The sequence below is a fragment of the Urocampus carinirostris genome, chromosome 19 (genome assembly GCF_059441175.1).
Source record: "Urocampus carinirostris isolate Australia breed hairy pipefish chromosome 19, RoL_Ucar_1.0, whole genome shotgun sequence".
Lineage (NCBI taxonomy): Eukaryota > Metazoa > Chordata > Actinopteri > Syngnathiformes > Syngnathidae > Urocampus > Urocampus carinirostris.
The window spans coordinates 1,845,102-1,866,498 of NC_142367.1; the positions used below are offsets into that span (position 1 = coordinate 1,845,102).

General features: G+C 38.1%; 1 protein-coding gene across 4 annotated transcripts in view; it reads left to right on the forward strand.

The window, feature by feature from the left end:
• The first annotated feature begins 1,789 nt into the window (after nucleotides 1-1,789).
• Nucleotides 1,790-21,397, forward strand: part of LOC148346875 (prolyl 4-hydroxylase subunit alpha-1-like) — a 45,384-nt gene continuing 25,776 nt past the window's right edge. Inside the window, exons 1-7 of one of the 4 annotated variants that reach the window (XM_088323706.1) lie at nucleotides 1,790-1,999; nucleotides 3,009-3,054; nucleotides 5,762-5,833; nucleotides 13,296-13,392; nucleotides 13,472-13,623; nucleotides 15,274-15,411; nucleotides 20,590-20,835. In XM_088323706.1, coding sequence (XP_088179832.1) covers nucleotides 5,764-5,833; nucleotides 13,296-13,392; nucleotides 13,472-13,623; nucleotides 15,274-15,411; nucleotides 20,590-20,835 — 703 coding nt within the window. In that variant the 5' untranslated portion in view covers nucleotides 1,790-1,999; nucleotides 3,009-3,054; nucleotides 5,762-5,763. Of the gene's footprint in view, nucleotides 2,000-3,008; nucleotides 3,055-5,761; nucleotides 5,834-13,295; nucleotides 13,438-13,471; nucleotides 13,624-15,273; nucleotides 15,412-20,589; nucleotides 20,836-21,397 lie in introns of those variants that run through there. The other 3 variants (XM_088323707.1, XM_088323705.1, XM_088323708.1) reach the window with 3 other exon arrangements.

Below are 21,397 nucleotides of genomic sequence, written 5' to 3' on the forward strand. Positions count from 1 at the left end.
CCGTTAGCCTGCAAGAGACTGTGGCAACCTTGGGCCATATGCTGGATCTTAATGTAAAATAGACACTCAGACAGACTTTGAAGAAATCGATCTACTTTCAAAGACACTGAGTACTGAGAATACAAGGTAAAGGTATTACATCAGAAACCTATTGGATGTATCCTGTAAACTGACAACAATGGTAACAGACTAATGGAATTAAGCGTCCGAAAATGGAGTTCTGTTACACTAGGATATTTATCTTTAAAGATAACTGGTTTACTGAAATTTGAACTGCATTATGTATGTGATCTAGTTAAGAGGTACAACATGATTCATTAATATTACTGTCGGAAGTACAGAATGTTAATTTACAGGTCATATGCCTGTCTAGAGCAATACCATGTGGGATTTCAGAGGGCTCAGTAGCCTAGATGGTAGGGGCGCCCGCTTTGAGACTGGGAGGTCGCTGGTTCGCGCCTCGGCCGAGTCATACCTAAGACTTATAACATTGGTAAAAATGGCGGCGCCCTCTGTTGGCTGCGGCTGCATTTCGTTCTGTGTACATTGTTACAAAGAATGACAATACAAAGGAAATTATTATTATATTATTAATGTGTGTAGTTAAGTTGCCTTTTTAACTAAATGTCTGGAGACATTTAGGTTTGAAGGGGAGAGTGTTGCGCAACAAGGGTTGCTGACTAGTTAAAATGTTATATTTTGGGATTTTTATGTTGTTTTGTAAAAAGTGTAGTACAAGTACTAGATGGCATAGTCTCACAAGTCAGAGAAGGGTGCTAGGGCAGAGTCTCACGGGACCTCACGTGTTTTGATGAGACTTGTTCGATAAATCACTCATAATGTCAACAAGTAAATGGTGTCGTGTGAGACTGACATTTACCATCTATTTTGCAGATTAGGTAAAACAACAACCCTCCCCCCCCCAAAAAAAAAAAAAAAAATATATATATATATATATATATATATATATATATATATATATATATATATATAAAACAAATGTGTAACACTTGTGTCCCGTTACATCACTCGTTAAAGACCCCTACTATATGTCATAAAATGGCATTAAGATACTAACAAGTAGGTTGTCATTTATGTCTACACATACATAGGGTACTATGTGAACGTGGGTTGTACGTTAACCCTTACTGTATTTGACCAATTGTGTCATCTTTTTAATTAGTGGGCGTATTGTAAAGATGAATCGTCGCTACATAGCGCCGAAGCCGTCTTCAATTTAGCGCATTTCTCCTCCGTTGATAGGAGACGCGGAAAAGGTGATGAGCTGTCGGGCGATCGGTAATAATACAGCTGTAGCGGTCATTTTCAAGATTGCACGGACTCTCAAACTGCCACATCGCAGGTTGAGACTCACGTTGTTTACATGTGATGTTGGCCAATACGTCACCGAGGTCTACAGCCAATTAGTATTACGGCCATCTACTGGACTCGGGTGGAACCTTGCAAGTGCCGTCCAATTTCTTAAGTGACAATCTTCACTTGCACTCCTCTCTCTTGAGGGGACTTCCCTATGGAGGGACCTCACTGGAGGGTTCTCAGGGCCAGGTGAGAGGAGTGGGATTGGGCCTTACTTTTTTCATCCCTGCTCTGCATGCTCAGCACCACCAAAGCCCTGAACTTAAAAACGCCCTGAATTGAATATGTGCAGCAAAAAACGCTGGAGTGCCACATCCAATGTGGCGTCTGCTTAGCAACAAGAATAAGCCCGCAACGAGGCTGCACTTCCAAGGTGTGATTGCTCTGGCAGGTAACACCAGTCTAACTCGTTAAACAGATGACGAAAATACCAATCCCATTAAAGACAAACACAAAGAAAAAAAGAGAGAAAAAAGAAACAAGTGGATAACAAGGCGAGGCGAAGCTCACTGACGAAAAAAAAATCCTTTAATTTAAATGACTTAAGGACACCAACAAACACTCCAACGGGATGTTGAGCCACAAATTCTTGGTTTGACCTTAATTAGTTACTTCGTTTCAGGTGCGTCCCAGTTTTATTATTGGTCGAGTTTCATAAAGTCCATTTTTAATTTCTAAACTCGAGTGTTTGTATTTCTGTCTTGTATTGATATCAAAATTGTGTATTGTTTCAAATAATTATTTGTGAAAAACACGTAACACATATACCGTAAACAATGGAGGCCAACTATTTGGAGTTGGCGCTCGGCATTAAGGGTTGGAATTGGGGGGTTTGGTCACTTAATGACTCCCAACACAGCAGTTGGGTCTAAAATGGCGGCGCCCTGCTTGGCTGCGGCTGCATCGGCTCGTTACAGTTTAACTGTACGGGTCAGGAGTATCGACATTTCGTTCTGTGTGCATGGTTACAAAGAATGACAATAAAAGTAAATTCTATTCTATAAACACCTAGGGACAATTTGGACCGGACAGTAGTGAAATTTTCGTATGTTAATGATTACCATATCACACATATGAAATATTAGTAATGAAATACTGGATAATGTAGTCATTCCTGCTTTTATGTAATGCACGTGTATATGATTAAATCACATTCTAAATAACTATACACGAAAATTATAACACATTAGTCTTTACTCTGTACAGCCCTTTGGGACTTGTGATACAAATAAACATGACCTGACTTGTCTAGTATAATGTCACGGTTGCCATGGCGCCCAATTGGCCCCGCCCGTGTTGCGCCAGCTGCGGCTCGTTGACAGATTGGCTTTCCTTCTATTTAAGCTCAGTGCTCTCACTCACCTTTTGTGAGTCCCTCAATGAACCTCTGCCCCTTAAGACGTGGGTTTTGACTGTGTCCTGTTTCCTGTTGGTATTTCCTGTCCGGTATTGTTCCCGTTTATTTTGTCCTTTTTAATATTGGTTTCCAGTTTCGTTCCAGTCTAGTTTGTCCTGTTTATTCTTGATATCCTGTTTTGATATCAATCCTGTCTTTCGCGTCCTGTCCGATATCTGCTCGGGCAATTGGAATTGCTCTCGTTGGCCTCTGGCTTCCTATCTTTCCACGCCAGACTGCTGCCTAACGTACATGACTCCCCATTTCCCGTAAAATAAAAGGTTTGTTTAAAACGTCACGCATTTGGGTCCTGTTTCGGTTCATGACATATAACTGTAGTTGTAATTAGTATTTTTGTAGTATTGATGTAGTTTTATTTCTGTAGAATACCAGTAGTATTTTTTGCAGTTTTAGTATTTTTATGTAATTTTGTGCCATATCTATAGTCTTTTTCTAGTATTACTGTAGCTGTATATTTGTAGTATTGCTGTAGTTTCATTGTGTATTTTTGCAGAAGTATTTTTAGTTTATCTATCGTATTCTTCTAGTATACCTGTAGCTGTATTTTTTTAGTATTGCTGTGGCTGTATTTTTGTTGTATATTAGTCGTATTTCTTCAGAAATGTTTTTTTTTAGTATTTTTATAGTTGTATTTTTGTAATCTATTTTTATTGTTTTTGGAGTACTATTGTAGTATTTAATGGTAGTTTCAAAGTAGTTCTGTATATTTGTAGTATTTTTGTGGTATTACTGTAGTTGTATTTTTGTAGTATTTATGTCGAAGTTTTCAAAAAGTATTTCCATAGGGATATTTTTGTAGTATATCTAGTATTTTTGTATCATTATTGTATTTGTGTTTTAGTAGTATTTCAGGGGTCATATTTCTCTTGTAGTATTTTGGTATTATAGTATTAGGTTGGTTGTTATTTTTGCTTTAAAATTGCTGCAGTATTATTTTTGTGTTCCTGTTGTAATATCTCAACAGAAGAATTTTTTAATCAAATTATTACTGTAGTAGTATGTCCGTGATATATTTGTAAAAGTATATTTGAAAAATATCCATAGTAAAATCTTTGTAGTTCCGAAGTAGCAATTTTTTTGTATTGCTTGAGTATTTTTGCATCTTTACTCTAGTTGTACTTTTCTTGTATTTCTGGGGTATTATTTCTATAGTAGTATTTTTGTATTAATATTGGAGTACAGTATTTCTCATATATATTCTGTTTATTTTTTATTTAGTTTTATTATTTTTACTATTTCAAATTGTGTACACTGTTTAACAAGTTTTATACGGGGTAGGGTTTTTTTTTTAAATATACTACTGCGTATAAGTGCTATATTTTTTTACTTCTACGTGTTTTCACGAAATATCTTTGTTTTTATTCCACATAGTCTGTCGTGCTGTGAGTAAATGGGTAATAATACGACTAAAGTCCTACCACGGGAATACTGCAAAAACCAATGCCGCAGAAATTCTACAAGAATACTAAAAAAAATTACTGCAGTAATATGATAAAAATACTAAGTACCAAAAAAAACGACAAAAATCCTACAACAAAAACAATACTTCAAGAATACAACAAAAATACTACTACCGAAATAAGACCAGAATAGCACAAAAATACTTACAAACTCGTGCTACAGAAATATTACCAAAAAATACTACAACAGAAATATGACAAAAATACAACTAGATAAACACTACTGCCAAAAGACAGGAAAAGTACTACAAAAATACTTAAAAAAAATCGTGCTACAGAAATACTACAATAAATACTCAAAAATACTACAACATAAACACGACAAAAATACAACTACAATAATAATAAAATGAAATGATCTGCATTTATATAGCACTTTTCAAGTCAATGACTTCCCAAAGCGCTTTACTATGTGCTCCACATTTCCCAATAGCGGCCTTGCAGCCATGTAAGGCACTAACCTGCTTATTGGGGGTATTAGGGGTTCAGTGTCTTACCCAAGGACACTTCAACATGTAACACGGACGAGCCGGGATTCGAACTGGGATCCCTTGATCTCAAGACGAGCGCTCTACCTCCTGAGCTAATGCCGTAATACTAAAAATTACTACAGAAATACTACAAAAATCCTACGAAAAAACAATACTGCAGAAATACATCAAGAATACAACAAATGATGCTGAAATACTATAAAAATACTACAAAAATCCTACTAAGTAAAAAAAACTACAGCAGAATTACTTCAATATTACAATAAAAATACTACTGCAGAAAGACTACAAGAATACGACAAAAATACTTAAAAAATGTGACTACAGAAATACGACAAAAGTATAACTACACTAATACTACTAAATGTTACACAAATATGACAAAGTTCCTACAACCATAATAATACTGCAGAAATACTTCAAGGATACAAAAAAGACTGCAGAAATACTTCAATATTACAACAAAAATACTTCTGGAGAAAGACTACAAGAAAATTACAGAAATACTTCAAATATCCTACTACTGAAATACTACCAAAAATACTACAAAAATCCTACTATGTAAAAAAAACTACAACAGAAATACTACAGGAACACGTGAATGTCTGCTATATTAATAAATGCAATTCCCCTTATTAACCGATTAAAATCTTAAAAACACAATGTGGCACCTATTTACTCACACCAAGACAGACTATGACTTATAAAATATAATCTTAGTATAGTAAGCAAGTTTATCATTCAGCCTCTTAACTATGGAAATACTACAAAATGCTACTGCAAAAATACTACAAGAATCCTGAAAATAATACTACTGGAGAAATACTAATGAATAAAACAATACACTACACTACTACTAGTACAAAAAAATCAAGTTTAGCTGTCTCATTTGAATAAATCATACACACTAAGAATAGTATCTTATGGATTGTATTCGAGCATGTTTCTGTCTTATAAGTGTTGAGAAAAATTGTAATGTACTTCCTAATGATCTTAATAAACTGTTGTCCATTTAGACATGGAGATCTTTCACTGGTTGTCGATCCTCACCTGCTTTTCAGCTGCTGAAGAATTTTTTTCTTCCATAGGTAAGTCTTATAAAAACGTCACTAAGAAAATTAACTCTCCAATTCCCGAGGCAATTGTGAGATTTAGGGGTTGGGTTCTGGAATCTACTCGTTAGCATGTAACCGTTAAAATCTACGTATAATGTATGTAGCAGTTATTATGACTCATTTGCATGTAGCCGTTAGTATGACTCGTTAACATCTACTCATTGGCATATAGCAATTACCATGACTCATTTTCAGGTAGCCATAAGCATATAGCTGTTAGCATGACTCCTCAGCATTTATTCACTGGCACGTAGCCGTTAGCATGAGTCATTAGCATGTAGCCGTTAGTCTGTGGCAGTTAGAGTGACTCGTTAACATGTAGCTCTTAGCATAAAGCCTTTAGCATGACTTCATAACATGAGAGTACTCAGTCGTATTTAAGAGAGTACTCGGTTGGTTTGGACACATGGAGAGGATGGATAAGGAGCGATTGTTGAAGAGGATCTACAGAGCAGAAGTCAATGGATGGAGACCTAGAGGAAGGCCGCGATTGACGTGGATGGATGGTGTTATGAGTGCACTGCAGGAAAGAAGTCTAAATATAGTGGAAGCTAGAGCTCTTGTTGGTGATAGGAATGAGCGGAGAGGTGTTGTAAAAGGATAGTGGGATGTTTGGACGCGTTCTAAGGGATGGGCAGGGCACCTGTATGATGCGGCAGGGGTAAACCAGTGAAAGCTGTAGGGCCCTGCTGTTGAACAAAATAGTGTGTTGTCTCACCCTGATCCGAGTGACGTGACCGCTTTCTTGTGTCCCGTTCCATCTGGAAGGACGAAAGCATGACTAACTTAGGTGCCGAAGTGCCTAACCTGTTTGGGCATTTGGGTTGGCCATGGTCCAAAAGTTTTTTGGTGTGTTTTTTTTTCTATTTTTTTCCTTTTTTCCTTTCTTTGTTATTGTATGTGTTTGTCTTGCTGTCGGTCACCCCTCTTGAGGGATATGACCAAGGTAGATGGATAGATAGATAGTTGTTAGCATGTACCAGCTAGCATTATTTGTTAGCATGTAGTTGATAGCATTAATGACTTATAAACTTATTTATTAGTTCTCATTGACTTACAGTGCCTAGCAAAAAATATTGGCCCCTTGTTCTCTCAGCTCAGCCGACTGACTCCAGCAGTTCCCTGACTTCTGATTTGTCCAACATCGACCTAAATGGCGAACGATGACAGAGTGCGACTGTGTCATTAAGTCTCAGTTTAAGTGCAGCTGCTCTGTGATGGGTTCAGATGAGAACAGACCGTATTAGGAAGACCAAAAACGCACCAGGCAGCAATGGGATATAAGGAGATTTTGTCAAACTTGCACGTCTTCCAGAGCACTGTGCGAGCGAGAATATCAAAATGGAGGGAACATTAAACCACTGCAAACCTATCAAGACCAGGCCGTCCCTCTAAAACTTGGATGCAAACGAAGACTAAACTTAGTAAAGAAGCAACCAAAAGGGCCCTTGATCACATTGGATGACCTGCAGCCATACACTGCTGAGGTGGGCCTATATATGCAGAAGACAACTATTGTACTTAATAGAAGAGTGGCAAGAAGAAATCCCTTTCTGAAAGAATTCCATGAAAGACCTATTTGCCGTTTGCATGAAGCCACATGGCAGACTCAAAATTATAAATGGAACAAGGTGGTCTGGTCAGATGAGACCAAATTTCAAATTTTTGGGCTAAATGCAAAGCATTACCCTGAAAACACAATCTGCACTGTAAAACATGGTGGTGGCAGCTTCGATGTTGCTTTTCTTCAGCAGAGGCAGTTGATGGAAACATGGATGGAGCCAAATACAGCCCAAAAAATCTGTTGCAGTCATAAAGCAAAATCTAAGACGGAATGGCTTGAATTGCCAGGTCAACGTCCAGACCTCAATCCTATAGAGAAGGCGTTTCCAATGTGGTGCCCACAGGCACCATGTTGGAGACCCCTAAAAGACAGCTGAGGTGCCCGCAAACCTGTTCTAAAAATAGCTCAACAGTGTTAAGTCATTGTGACTTTCTAGCAAAACTATTTTAGTAGTGGTAGACTCAGTCTATTGAACACTACTTGCAAAAATTATTCTGGTAACAACATAGTAATAAGATGAAGCTGTTAATTTAAAAATGCTTATCAAACTGGCTGCTTTTTGCACTGATTAGTAACCAAATGGGGCAGCACGGCGGCGCAGTGGTTAGCGCTTGTGCGGCACAGTTCATGTCATGGGAACCTGTCGTGGGTTCAAATCCAGCTCCAGACTTTCTGTGCGGAGTTTGTATGTTCTCCCCGTGCTTGCGTGGGTTTCCTCCGGGCACTCCGGTTTCCTCCCACATTCCAAAGACATGCATTTCAGGTGAATTGGCCGGTCCAAATTGTCCCTAGGTGTGAATGAGCGAATGAGTTGTCTGTCCCTGTGTGCCCTGCGATTGGCTGGCAACCAGTTCAGGGTGTCCCCTGCCCACTGCCCGATGATTGCTGGGATGGGCTCCAGCCCCCCGCGACCCTACTGAGGATAAGCAGTACGGCTAATGAGAATGAGATGAGTAACCAAATGTAGCTCTCAGTTTGAAGAAAGTTGGTGAGCCTTGCTACAGGCCAAAGATGTTTTAATCCGGCCTGCAAGACAATACTGAGAGAAGCGCAAACGAAAAATGAGCTGCAGTTTTAAACATGTCCACTTGATGTCACCCAAGCCAGCCACCACTTGCAAAGCAACTGCAGTAGTATTTCTCTCTCTCGCTCTCTCTCTCACTCTCTCTTTCTTTCTTTCTTTCGCTCGCCCTTTCTTTTTTCCCTTTTTCTCTCTTTTCTCTCTTTCTCTTTCTTTCTCTTTTTCTCTCTCTTTCTCTTTCTTTCTCTTTCTTTCTCCTTTTCTCTCTCTTTCTCTTTTTCTCTCTATCTCTCTCTCTCTGTTTGTTTTCTATATTTCTCTCTCTCTCGCTCTCTCTCTGTTTGTTTTCTATATTTATCTCTCTCTCGCTTATATCCTCTTTTTTATTTCTCTTTCTCTCACTCTTTCTCTTTTTTCTCTCTACTTTTTTCAATACTGAAGCAATTTACTGTGTTTTATTTGTTGTGTTCTCAAGGTCAGTAAAATGCTTGAATTTTGGGTGAATGGTTTGGGAATGCTTGAAATTATTTCCATTGCAGTGTTTCCTGGCAGACTCACTCGATAGACCACGCTTTTGAAATTAAAATATTTTTTCAAAAATTGCATAATAATGACCAGTCCTCATGATCGAGTTGTCATATGAAGCATTGCTGCACCTACTGTCGCATTAAGCGGACAGGTTTATCAGATTAATCATGGGAATTCCGGCTCTTTTTCGAGAAGAGGCTCTTCCAGCTCGGCTCACTGGCAAGGGTCTTTTGGCTCTTTAATTATATATTATCAGTCAGAAATAAAACATGCACAATTTTTTTCAGTTATTAGTCACTTTAATTAGTAATTATTAAGTAAATAGCAATTTCTTAATCATTAAATTAGTGAGTAATAAATTAAATATTCACAGATCTACGTAAAAAATGTAGAATACAGAATACTTATGGATTTTGACACACCTAGTCAAACAACAACACAAAACCCCTTAAAATGCAAAACATTAAAATATAAATTAAAAATATTAACTCTTAAGTGCTGTAAATAAATGGTGGAATAAAAAATAAAAAACATGCAAAAAATATAAATTAAAACTGTTAAAACAAAAAAAAGCAAAAGATCAGCAGTATCGTGGATTGAATGCACTCATTTTCGGAGCAATCAATATTATCGAAATCAGTCCAAATTTGGCCCATTTTCTGTTTTTTATACGTACAGTACTTTCTTTTTTTGTCTTCCATATTGAACACGGTTATTACCAAACACCTATAGAGCCCTTTTATTTTTATTTTTTTATCATTTTCTTTTTCTTTTATTTATAGACAAAATTCAACATAATGTTGCAAACATACATGGTTTTGTTGTTCTCCTCATTTAAAATAAAAGATAGATAATAAATGCACCTGCACTGTGATAGTCTCAGAGGTCTGTTTAAAGCGGAGAGAACATCATGAAGAACGAGGAACGCACCAGGCAGGTCGGAGGTACTGTTGAGGAGAAGTTTAAAGCTGGATTTGGATACAAAAAGATTTCCCAAGCTTTAAACATTCCAAGGAGCACTGTGAAAGCAATAATATTGAAATGGAAGTAGTATATAACCACAACAAATTGACCAAGATATTCAATCTGCTCCCTAAACATACCAGCCTCTGAAATACAAAAACAAAACAAACAAACATAGTAATAATAAAAAATGAAATATATATATATATATATATATATATATATATATATATATATATATATATATATATATATATAAACCGTGAAGAATATAAGTATTTGAACACCCTGCTATTTTGCTATTTCTCCCACATAGAAATAATGGAGGGGTCTGAAATTCACATCTTAGGTTCATGTCAACTGTAAACTAAAAACAAAAATCCAGAAATCACAATGCATGATTTTTTACAAATGTATTTGTGTGATACAGCTGCAAATAAGTATTTGAACACCTATGTATCATCTAGAATTCAAATTGATGTCACCAATTTCTATCCACTTCGGCGTGGCTCACAGAAAATGCTTTTGCTCAACAACGTTTGAAGGCTAAATTCACATTTATGGAGGTTAGCTACGCCTCCTGAATTTTGTGAGAAAAAATACCTGCACTGCTTGCAGACGAGGTACTGTATTTAAAATGACATTTAAACTAACAGCTCTTCGGATTAGTGTTAAAATGCCAGTTTAAGACTAGACTTTTTATGTACGTACAAAGAACAAAAAAAACATTAGCTGTTTTGTTTAAAACAGCGGCTCAAACATAATGCTCAATTTCTTCCTGCTTTCGCACTTCCCTTCACCGTCGTCCCTTCACCCTTCACCTGGGTTTTGGTGGAGGAAAATTCAACTCTTATCTTTGTGTGCTTATCTCTTTTGATGGCCAACGCCTGTTTTTTTTGTTCCGTTCCTTCGGACATTGAAATCGAAGAACGCCTCACACGGGGCACCAATCGTAGGGATTTTTCTACCTTTAATTTTGAAAATCATGAGGATAGAAACAAATTTTTTAACTTGCCTCTAGGTGTTGCTTGTGCACCACCACCATATTATTTTGTTTTCTCTGAAGGATGCTATAATTTCCTACGCAGATAAAAAAATAAATAAATTATGTTAATACTTTGAGCTCTGATAAGAATTACTAATCCCCAAAAAATAGAATCAATGAACCAGGCCAATGGAAATTACACGGAATTTATTAACACAGAGAATTAATGACAGGAAAAAAAGGTGGGAGAAGAAGGCACCAGAGATTATGGGAGTTTTCCACCGCTGAAAGTAGCACAAGACAAAAGTTTCCCACTATAATGCTAGTCGATTAGGGGAGATTCCCTCATACAAAAAAAAAAAAACGCTGTTATGCGAGGCAGCAGAAAAGAGGACGAGCTATCCCCCTATGTTCCTGCACGGAGTCTGCGCTCGGAAAATGCCTACTGGTGACTCCGAGAGCCAAGAAGTCTGCAGGCTTGAGAGCGTTCTCCATCCGGGCCCCGGTGCTATGGAATGCCCCGCCTCCGGAGACAAGATCTGCAACCTCAATGGAAGTTTTTAAATCAAGGCTTAAGACACACTTCTATTCCAAAGCTTATGATTGATGCCCACCTCATATTCTGTATTGTCCGGTCTTTTTCCGACTGCCTGCCTGGTGGTGATACGAAGGAGAAGGACGATTTGAGATGAGTCAGCGGACCAGCGTTTGACCTGAAGCATGTGAACGCCTGCATGGAGCAGCTGGCAGAGATGGGAAGCTGCGTCGTGGCCGTCATAGACTTTCTGGGCTAGTTTACAGGCTGGGGGCGTCGCTGCTGTCGTGCACTTTCTGGACAGAATGTTCAACATTTTACCTAGTGTTTACTATGTTTGTGTACTGTAATGCTAAATCTAATTCACCCTGGTCATCCTGAAAGGGGGATACCACTTGTGAGGTCCCTTCTCAAGGTTTCTCTTTTTCCTCACGCTGAGGTTTTGAGTTGTTCCTTGCCCGCATGTTGGTTTGAGATCAGGTAATTGTGACATTGTAATCCTGTGCAGTCCTTTGAGACATTTTTGTGATTAAGGGCTATATAAATAAATTTGACTTGACTTGACTTGACCATTGATCATCTCATCTTTTTATATGGGCCAAGGGCACTTGACCAGATCATGCCTCTTGGTCTCAGATATTTGAGACCACCAGTATCGGGTGACAGTGACAGTGCTCTGTACTTGAGAATGCCCCTCCAATCGACATAATTATGCACAGTGAGAACATTATTTTATCAATACATAGCATTGGATGTTTTAATTAGATTCAAGACTTTTGCCATGTTTTCACAAAAGTTCACATCAGCCAGTAAATGAGGGTTCAAGCACCAGGGCCTATAATCTCTTGGTTTAAGGTCTAAACGTAATTCTAAATTTCCTGAGGAGTGATCTGTTATTGTGATGGGACAATAATGAGTTGAGACAACCGACTAAATAAGTGCTTCATCGACCAGGAAAACGATTGGTGGAAATGCGAAAAGAAGGTTGAGGGATTTAAGAACCTCCATGGGTTGAAAAAACCATATTGTTCCATAAAGTCCATGAGGGTCAGAGCTGTCTTGGATGTTGATACAGAACGAGTGCTAGATCTGTCCAATGACTAATTTAAAACACAATTCATGTCACCTGCCATTATCAAAAAATGAGAATTCAGGTTTGGAATGGTAAATAGAAATGTTGTCATAAAATTATGACCGTCCAAATTTGGGGCGTAGACTGAAACTCGTCCCACTGGTTTCTGATATAGTGTGTCCACCACAATAACAAAATGCCCCTCAGGATCTAAAATTGTTTTATGATAGGTGAATATTTTTTCTTATCAATATGGCTACCCCTCTTGTTTTAAGGTTGAATGTTGAATAGATAATTTGCCCAATCCAGAGCCTGCTGAGTTTTCTATGGTTAGAATTTTTGGGTGTGTCTCCTGAAGGAACATTATATGGACATTAAGGTTCTTAATATACGCCAGGAACTTATTCCGTTTAGGCCACTAGTGTTTAAATCTCCCTTTACGTCAATTGACACAAAAGATAGTAGGTCATAGATTGGAACAGCGCAAATTAGCACAAATTATGTGCTAGTGGCAAGATGTTTATTTAAATCATTGAAGCCCAAAAAAAAACCAAAAAGTTGTTTTAATCAGCGCTGCATTTCTTTCTTTGAAGGTACTGAAGAAATGGAAAAATCTGCCTTGAAAGTAATTGCAAAGTGCTTGAATTTGGCCATGAAATGTATTTCAATATTTTTTTTCAATTATTATCATCTCTTATGGTCCGACAAAATGGAAATGGGATGAGAAATGCAGGAAAAAAATGTTACAAAGTGTGATGTCAAACCAGGTCACATGACAGAGTTGCTGTACACTGAGCAGGAGCTGTTAAACTCACTGGAGGATTACATCCAAGCAGAACAGAACAAACTGGAGACCATCAAAAGGTTCACGGCTGACGCAGTGTGAATATGTCTCGTGCATATGATTACGTGAGTTTTTTCATGTCTGTATTTTTTCACTCAGGTGGGCACGAAAACTATCTAATCAGTCGGCTTTTGCCATCCAGGACCCCGAAACTTTCTTAGGCCACCCAGTAAACGCCTATAAACTTCTGAAGAGGCTAAACAGAGAGTGGAACGACCTGGAAAGTTATATCCTTAGCAACGTGTCTAAAGGTGAATGCACACGGGGCATCAGACTGTTGATAAAAAAAAAAAGTAACGTCTTCACAATGTCACCAGTCACTTAAATATGTCATGCCTTAAATCATTTAAAAGCTCTGAAACACTTTCCCTTGATCTACCACTACTACAGTGGCTTGCGAAACTATTTGGCCCCCTTGAACTTTGTGACCTTTTGCCACATTTCAGACTTCAAACATAAAGATTTTTGGTGAACAATTCCATTGTAGCTTTTGCTTTATGTTATGGGTCATTGTCTTGTTGGAAGACAAATCTCCGTCCCAGTCTCAGGTCTTTTGCGGACTCCATCAGGTTTTCTTCCAGAATGGTCCTGTATTCGGCTCCATCCATCTTTCCATCAATTTTAACGATCTTCCCTGTCCCTGCTGAAGAAAAGCAAGCCCAAACCATGATGCTGCCACCACCATGTTTGACTGTGAGGATGGTGTGTTCAGGGTGATGAGCTGTGCTGCTTTGACGCCAAACATAACGTCTTGCATTGTTGCCAAAAAGCTTGATTTTGGTCTCATCTGACCAGAGCATCTTCTTCCAAATGTGGCTAACTTTAAACGACACTTTTTGGAGAAATGGCTTCCTTTTTGCCACTCTTCCATAAATATACAACTGATTTTTATGGACAGATACTCCCACCTCAGCTGTAGACCTCTGCACTTCTCTGATCAGTTTTCTCTTTGTATGAGCTAAAAGTTTAGGGGGACGGCCCGATCTTGGTCGATTTGTAGTGGTCTGATACTACTTCCATTTCAATATTATTGCTTTCACAGTGCTTCTTGGAATGTTTAAAGCTTGGAAAATCTTTTTGTATCCAAATCCAACTTTAAACTTCTCCACAACAGTATCTCGGACCTGCCTGGTGCGTTCCCCGTTCTTCATGATGTTCTCTGCACTTTAAACAGACCTCTGAGACTATCACAGTGCAGGTGCATCTATACAAAGACTTTATTACACACGGGTGTATTAAATTTATTATCGTCAGTCATTTACATCAACATTGAATCATTAAGTGATCCTCACTGAACTTCTGGACAGAGTTTGCTGCACTGAAAGTAAAGGGGCTGAATAATTTTGCACACCCACTTTTTCGTGTTTTATTTGTTAAAAAAGTTTAAAATATCCAATAAAGTGTGTTCCACTTCATGATTGTGTCCCACTTATGGTTGATTGTTCACAAGAAATTACAGTTTTATATCTTTATGTTTGAAGTCTGAAATGTGGCAAAAGGTCACAAAGTTCAAGGGGGCCAAATAGTTTTGCAAGCCACTGTACCTCTGTGATTTATTAGAAGATTGTGATTTACCTGATGAGCACCCCTGCTCTAAGCCATTGGTGTGAAACGAATTTTAGCTCAGTGGGTACATAGTAGAAAAGAACATTCTCACAGGGGAACGGACTTGTAAATTAACGGCATATAAATTGTGCTTTACCTGTAGGCTGGGGAACTTTCAGAGGCTCACAATTAAATTATGAGTATGATTCAGGGGTGTAAGATTCACTTATAAAATGATTGAGATTCTTTATTTGCAATATTCTTTTCTTCACTAAGATTGATCATCATGTCGTGTTTCAATTCTAAGACCCAAGGGAAATTCTAGGTAAGATTGGTTGCATCTTTTGGAGTTTCAGGTTTCCTGGCCAACCTGACTGATAGGAGGGAAAGCCTTCCCGACGAGGAAGACCAGACGGGCGTGGCCGAAGCTCTCCTAAGACTGCAGGACACGTATGAGCTGGACACTGACACCCTCGCCAAAGGGGAGCTGCCAGGTGAGAGATCCAGTACATGCCATTTATCTACATTTATTTTTCTCATTAGAAAATAGTTGTTTATAGCATCGTGTCGAATACGCATATCACATCTGATAAGTTAAGTAGACGCTCAAAATAAGAAGAGAAGACATAATTTGATTTTGAACTGGCAAGGATGGCAGGGAGAGAAACATCCATATGAGAAAGTCCACTGTTCTAAACCACCTTCCCTGAGCTCTTTTCATTACCTCCTTGGGTAATACAGTGGTACTTCGCGGTTCCACATTCACGGGTTCAGAGCTTCGCGGGTCTAAAAAAAAAATAAAATAAAATAATTATTTTAAAAAAAAAAAAAAAAATATATATATATATATATATATATATATATATATATATATATATATATATATATATATATATATAATTTTTTTTTTTTTTTTTTTTTTTTTAAGCATTTTTGAAGGGGCGTCGCTACTTCACAGATTTTCACTTTTTGCGGGTGGTTTTGGTCCCCATTGACCGCGATAACCGAGGGATTACTGTATTAGCCTTTTAGAATAATTATTCTCCATTCGAAGCGGTTGCCAAAACTGCCAATAGAGGACACTAGCGGTTCACCATAATGTTTAGTCTGATATGTGTAGTCTTGTAATCAGAAAACAAAACTCACATTAATTTAACTTTTAATTTTTATAGCAGTGTCTGAAACTCATGAAAAAAAGTTACCAGACACCAGGCATAAAGTTGCCTGCCCCATTTTTCACAACTTGAAATGCAATAAGACGACTAATTGCAAAAAAACCTGTTGTTGCAAAGTATTAAGGATTGATCGTCAGAATATATAACAGAACAACACTTTAAATGTAAGTTTATTATAAATCTACTTATAACATTAATTGCATGTATATGACATCAATGTCTTCCATCTGCCATCAGTATGTACCTGTATTTACTCATCTTCAGTCATGCAATGTTAGCGTTGCGTCGTCTGCTACAAGCCACGTGAACTTCTCTTTCCACGATGCTTTTAAAGTACGTTTATGTTTTATAGCGTCATAAATTTTGTCAGCTTCTTTTGAATATTCTGGGGCTGAGGTTTTGGCTTGATTCCTAACCACTTCTCCATTTTTTTGTGTTCTCTGTGTGTCTACACTGGAAAATGATATGCAAATGTACGACCTTATAATGCTCGGGATAGTCCAGAAGCACGAAGTTATTCGATGCAGGCTTCTGATTGGCTGCCAAGTATGCAAATTGCCTAACGAACCGAAATTCAGAAATTTCCAAACCAAACAATGATTTCGAAATCGGATTAAGTTAATGTTTGATTTGAAAATAAAATAGAAGATAAAATTATTTTTTTTTATTTTTTTTTGAAAAAAATTGTGGGCCACCCGGGCAGAGATGTTGTGTAGATTGTACGTGTAAAAGATGCACGCCCCGGGCGTCCGGGCAGACGTAATTTCAGACACCAATTATAGTTATAGTTTTGATAAGAATTTGATAAGAATTATTAATCCAAAAGGAATGATGAACAAAACAGAATGCACATGAGTATCACTTTATGCGGATTATTTATTATTGTACGTATCCGAACCCCGTTTCAAGCTCTCCCTACATTGTCCACGCCCTGAGAACTTTGGTGCCATCTCTGGGTACTTAACTTCAATAAAAGTGAATGTTACCCCGTCAACAACTTGGCTCTCCAAATACAAGATGATCGGCTCCCTTTCAAAATCTCTAAAAATGGCCTTCAATATTTGGGCATAAACATTAGGGATACGCAAAATCTTTACCAAGAAAACTTCTATCCATTATTTGAGAAAGTGAAGTCGGACCTAAAGAAGTGGAGAATGCTCCATGTATCCTTAGCAGGGAAAGAAAATTATATAAAATTATATACGAATGAATGTGCTTCCAAAGTTTCTTTAACTGTTTCAATGTATCCTGTTCTATCTCCCCAAATCTTTTTTTAAATCTATTGACAAGACTCTAATTGCTTTCCTATGCCATGGGAAAAAGTCAATATTACAGTACGGAGCTGTTACAAAGGCCTACAATTTTGGGTGGCTTGGCTCTCACAAACATTTGTCATTAACATTGGGCCTTGAATATCCAACAAATTATGTATTGGCCCCATTTCCCTGAAGCAGAATGGTGCCACTTTGATGCTGCATCTTGCCTCTCCACTTCTTTGAGAGCCATGGTCTCCTCCAGCCTGCCCTTCTGTCTCACAATGCTCTAATAACCCTGTTGTCCTGAATACAGTACTCTTAAAATATGGGCATAACTCAAGACCTTTTGGTTTACAAACCTCCTTCTACGTCCCATACAAAATAGCCACCTCTTCCCTCCAGCTTGGCTGGATTTGAGATTTAATCTGTGACAGAAACGAGGTGTTCATGATTTCAAGGATATGTGCATAGACTCTACTTTTACAAGCTTCAACGACTTATCGCAGAAATTTGGGCTATTTTACTTAACTTTATTTGTTATGACTTCTCACATGGTCTCAATAGTAGAAAAATTAAATGTTGTTTTAATTCGTATTTCCATGCAAGCTGTGTAAAAAACAAGGGTTAAACATATTGATATGCTCTAAATTTAAGAAAACAGCACCCTGTTCTGGGGTGCTTTGTTATGGTTCCTGTGTGTGCACGCAAGGCTCAAACCACAGTGTCTTACACAATCGCCCTACGTCACACAGTGTTCACTTTACCTCTGAAAAGTGATGGGTCCCGGGGACTCGCATGTTCAAAAATCTATGGGTCCCAACGGATATCTATGGGACCCCAAAATTTAGTGTTATATTAAAGTTGTAAATCGGTGACACATTTATACATATAAGTCTATATATTCATTCAGTTTTAATCATCACCGTTTATTGATAATACAAATCAGTTATCACTTCAAGAGTTTTCAGTTCACAACAATATTGTACATTATACAAAATATAAAGTATTTATCCATCTAAATAATATTGCTGAAATAATTATATTAATCTATATTTTCATTCAGTTTTAATCATCACAGTTAATTGGTAATACAAAGCAGTTATCACTTCAGATTTTTCAGTTCACAATATTGTACATTACTGTCACAATCACCCGGATCGGGAACACCTGTGCTCAGGATTTGGCGCCAACAGCCAGGACAGCTGATTGGCGCACCCTGTCCATTTAAATCCTCAGCTTCCGGAAACAACTTGTCTGATTGTACTATGCGATCTGTTGCCATCTGCTCTGAAAGCCCGTACCTCCGACTCTTTGCCTGCCTCCTGTTTTCTTCTACTCCGTTGCCGACCCGTTTTCGAATTTGCCTACGACCTGCTCGCCTGACTCCTGATCTTTCTTCCGAACACGACGACGCCCTTCTTCTCCAGCCCCGACCAACAACACGACGACTACACCTGTCCACGACCATTCCCGCCAAGCCTTCACCTGCCTGTCAAGCCTCGACAATCCGTCAAACAACGGATCAAAGAATCACGCCTTGTCATTCCTTCCTTCCAATAAAAACCAAGAAACGAGTGCAAGTGATCTCAGTTTTCCTTCCGTCCCGCCTGACACATTACACAAAATAATCTTGCTGAAATATTAGTCTATATATTCATGCAGTTTTAATCATCACAGTTAATTGGTAATACAAGGCAGTTATCACTTCAGATTTTCACTTCATATATTCTTTGTGGTTTGCTGTCCCGCCACAGTTGTAATGTCTTCTCAAGGTCCAATTGCAGCAATGGAATTTCCATAGCTAATTTGTGGTTTTCATTGTCGTGGTGCCGATCGAATGTGATCTTCTGAAAGTTCGTATTGCGAATTTATTTATGCAATCCAGTTTTTTTGTCACGCTGGGTACACGCATCACAGAACATGTAGCCTCCATTATCATCCTCCTCATAGCGTAACCAGGAATAAAATTCAGTCCATTTTGGCAGAAAAGTCCTTTTCTTGCTAGGAGTATTATTTTGTTTATTTTCTTTCGTCGAATCGTTCGCTTCAACACACGTGCTTTCCTTGCCGGATTCATTCCCGTTGTTATCACTCTCTGCATTATGTTTCGACTTATTACTGACACTGATAAATGACCAATTTTGTGTTGATTTTTACCTAATACTGTTTTTTCGGAGGCATACTTAACCTTCACTCGACGACAAGCACAACAACAATGACGTAATCTCGAAGCAACAAAATCTTGTTTGCCGAGATCGGCGTGCAGACGAAATCTCGAACCGCAAGACCAAAACAACAATGGCGGATCTGCCTGACAACAAGTTTGGAGTGCGATAAATCTTTGTTAAAAAAAAAAAGTAATCGGGTAATGATGTCAATTATGTGTCAAAAAAGTTGCGTCCCGGGGACGCACGTTGATTCGACACTATGTGTTCCAGCAAAAATGATGCGTCTTGGACGCGGGGACGCTGTCGCGAAACCGGACCAGGGAGGCAGGAAGGGTGAACTCAATTGCGTAACGATCAGTTACTTTTATTTAGAAAATAAAAGTTGTCCAACACGCAGGGACAAAAACAAAACAAAAACAGGCTTACAGGCAATCAGAAACTTAGACTAGGAAATACTCACAAACAGGCTTAAAGTTACTAACTCAAAAAAATGGGCATGACAGGTCTTCCTCGAGTCAAACAGAACAGAGCAAAACAGAACAATGCAATGAACCCGCAACCGGCAGTCCCCAAACGTAATTAGGACAATCTGTGCATTCCTTCTCCTTGCCCAGCGCCGTCTGCACTGAATGTAAATACATTGGTATCCTCGTTTGCAGTGTTTTGTGACATTTTTACAAAACAACTTTGTTCGCACCTTGTTTTGAAACCATTGTTTAGGACAAAAATGACAGAAATTTGCCTCAACACTTTTAAGTAATTGGGGGAGGGAGACAATTTTTTTAAAGGTATGTTTGAATTGATATGGGACTCAGCCTCTGGTATTATTATTATTTCATATATTTTATCGTCAAACATCGCACAGTGAAATAAAAAGTGCTGAAAAATTAACTTTTTTTCTGGAGAAAGGGGTTAGGCGGTTTTGTTAATTTTTTCTTAAAATCTATGGGTTGGCTCTCTCTCCCCAAAAAAATTTAAATATTTTTGTTTTTATGGCTCTTGGGGTCAAAAACGTTCCTGACCCTTGATCTATAGCCTTAGAGTGGACCCTCACCTCTTCCCTCACCCAACAGGAACTTCCTTACTCCCGAGCATCCTGACTGTGGACGACTGCTACGACCTGGGCATGATGGCCTTCAATGAAGACGACTTCTACCACTCTGAAATGTGGATGTTTCAGGCTTATAGACAGATTCAGCAGGGCGAGATGCCTGCAAATGTAAATGCGGTCACCCTTTTGGACTACCATAGTTTCTCTCTCTATAAGCAAGGAGACTTTGAACGTGCCTTAGAGTCCACGAAAATCCTGCTTGAACTCGGTGAGTAGACTGCAAGAAATGCACAAAGTGGTCGCTGTTATTGTTTTTGACAAAATTTCCTGATTAAAAGCCGCACCCAATACTTTTTTAAAGAATAAAACGATTTGTACATGCTCTGTTTTCTCATGTATGACGCACACCCCTAATTTTTTATTAAAGATCAGTATAAAATTTTGTTACAATTTTATCTGCTCAAACGAAACATGGTAAGTGACAAACATTGTTGAATACATACTGCAAAGATTAAAAACATTTATTGACAATGTAATCTATGAACTCCATACCAGCATAAAACTTACAATGTATTTATTTTATGTCCTAAACAATCAGATTCCAGATCCACCAAATAGTTGTTTCCCCCATCTTGCTTTTTTTGTATTTATGTATTTAGCTTATTCAGTGCCGAAATGTTTTTTTGTTTTATTTTAGAAAAAAATATTATAAAAGGTTTGACACAGCTCATCAGTAAGTATGAAGTCTATTAGAATTAGCTCAGGATGAAAAATCATGGCAGGAGTGGCTTTGATGAGATCTTTGGCCACACATTGAATAATTCCCCACA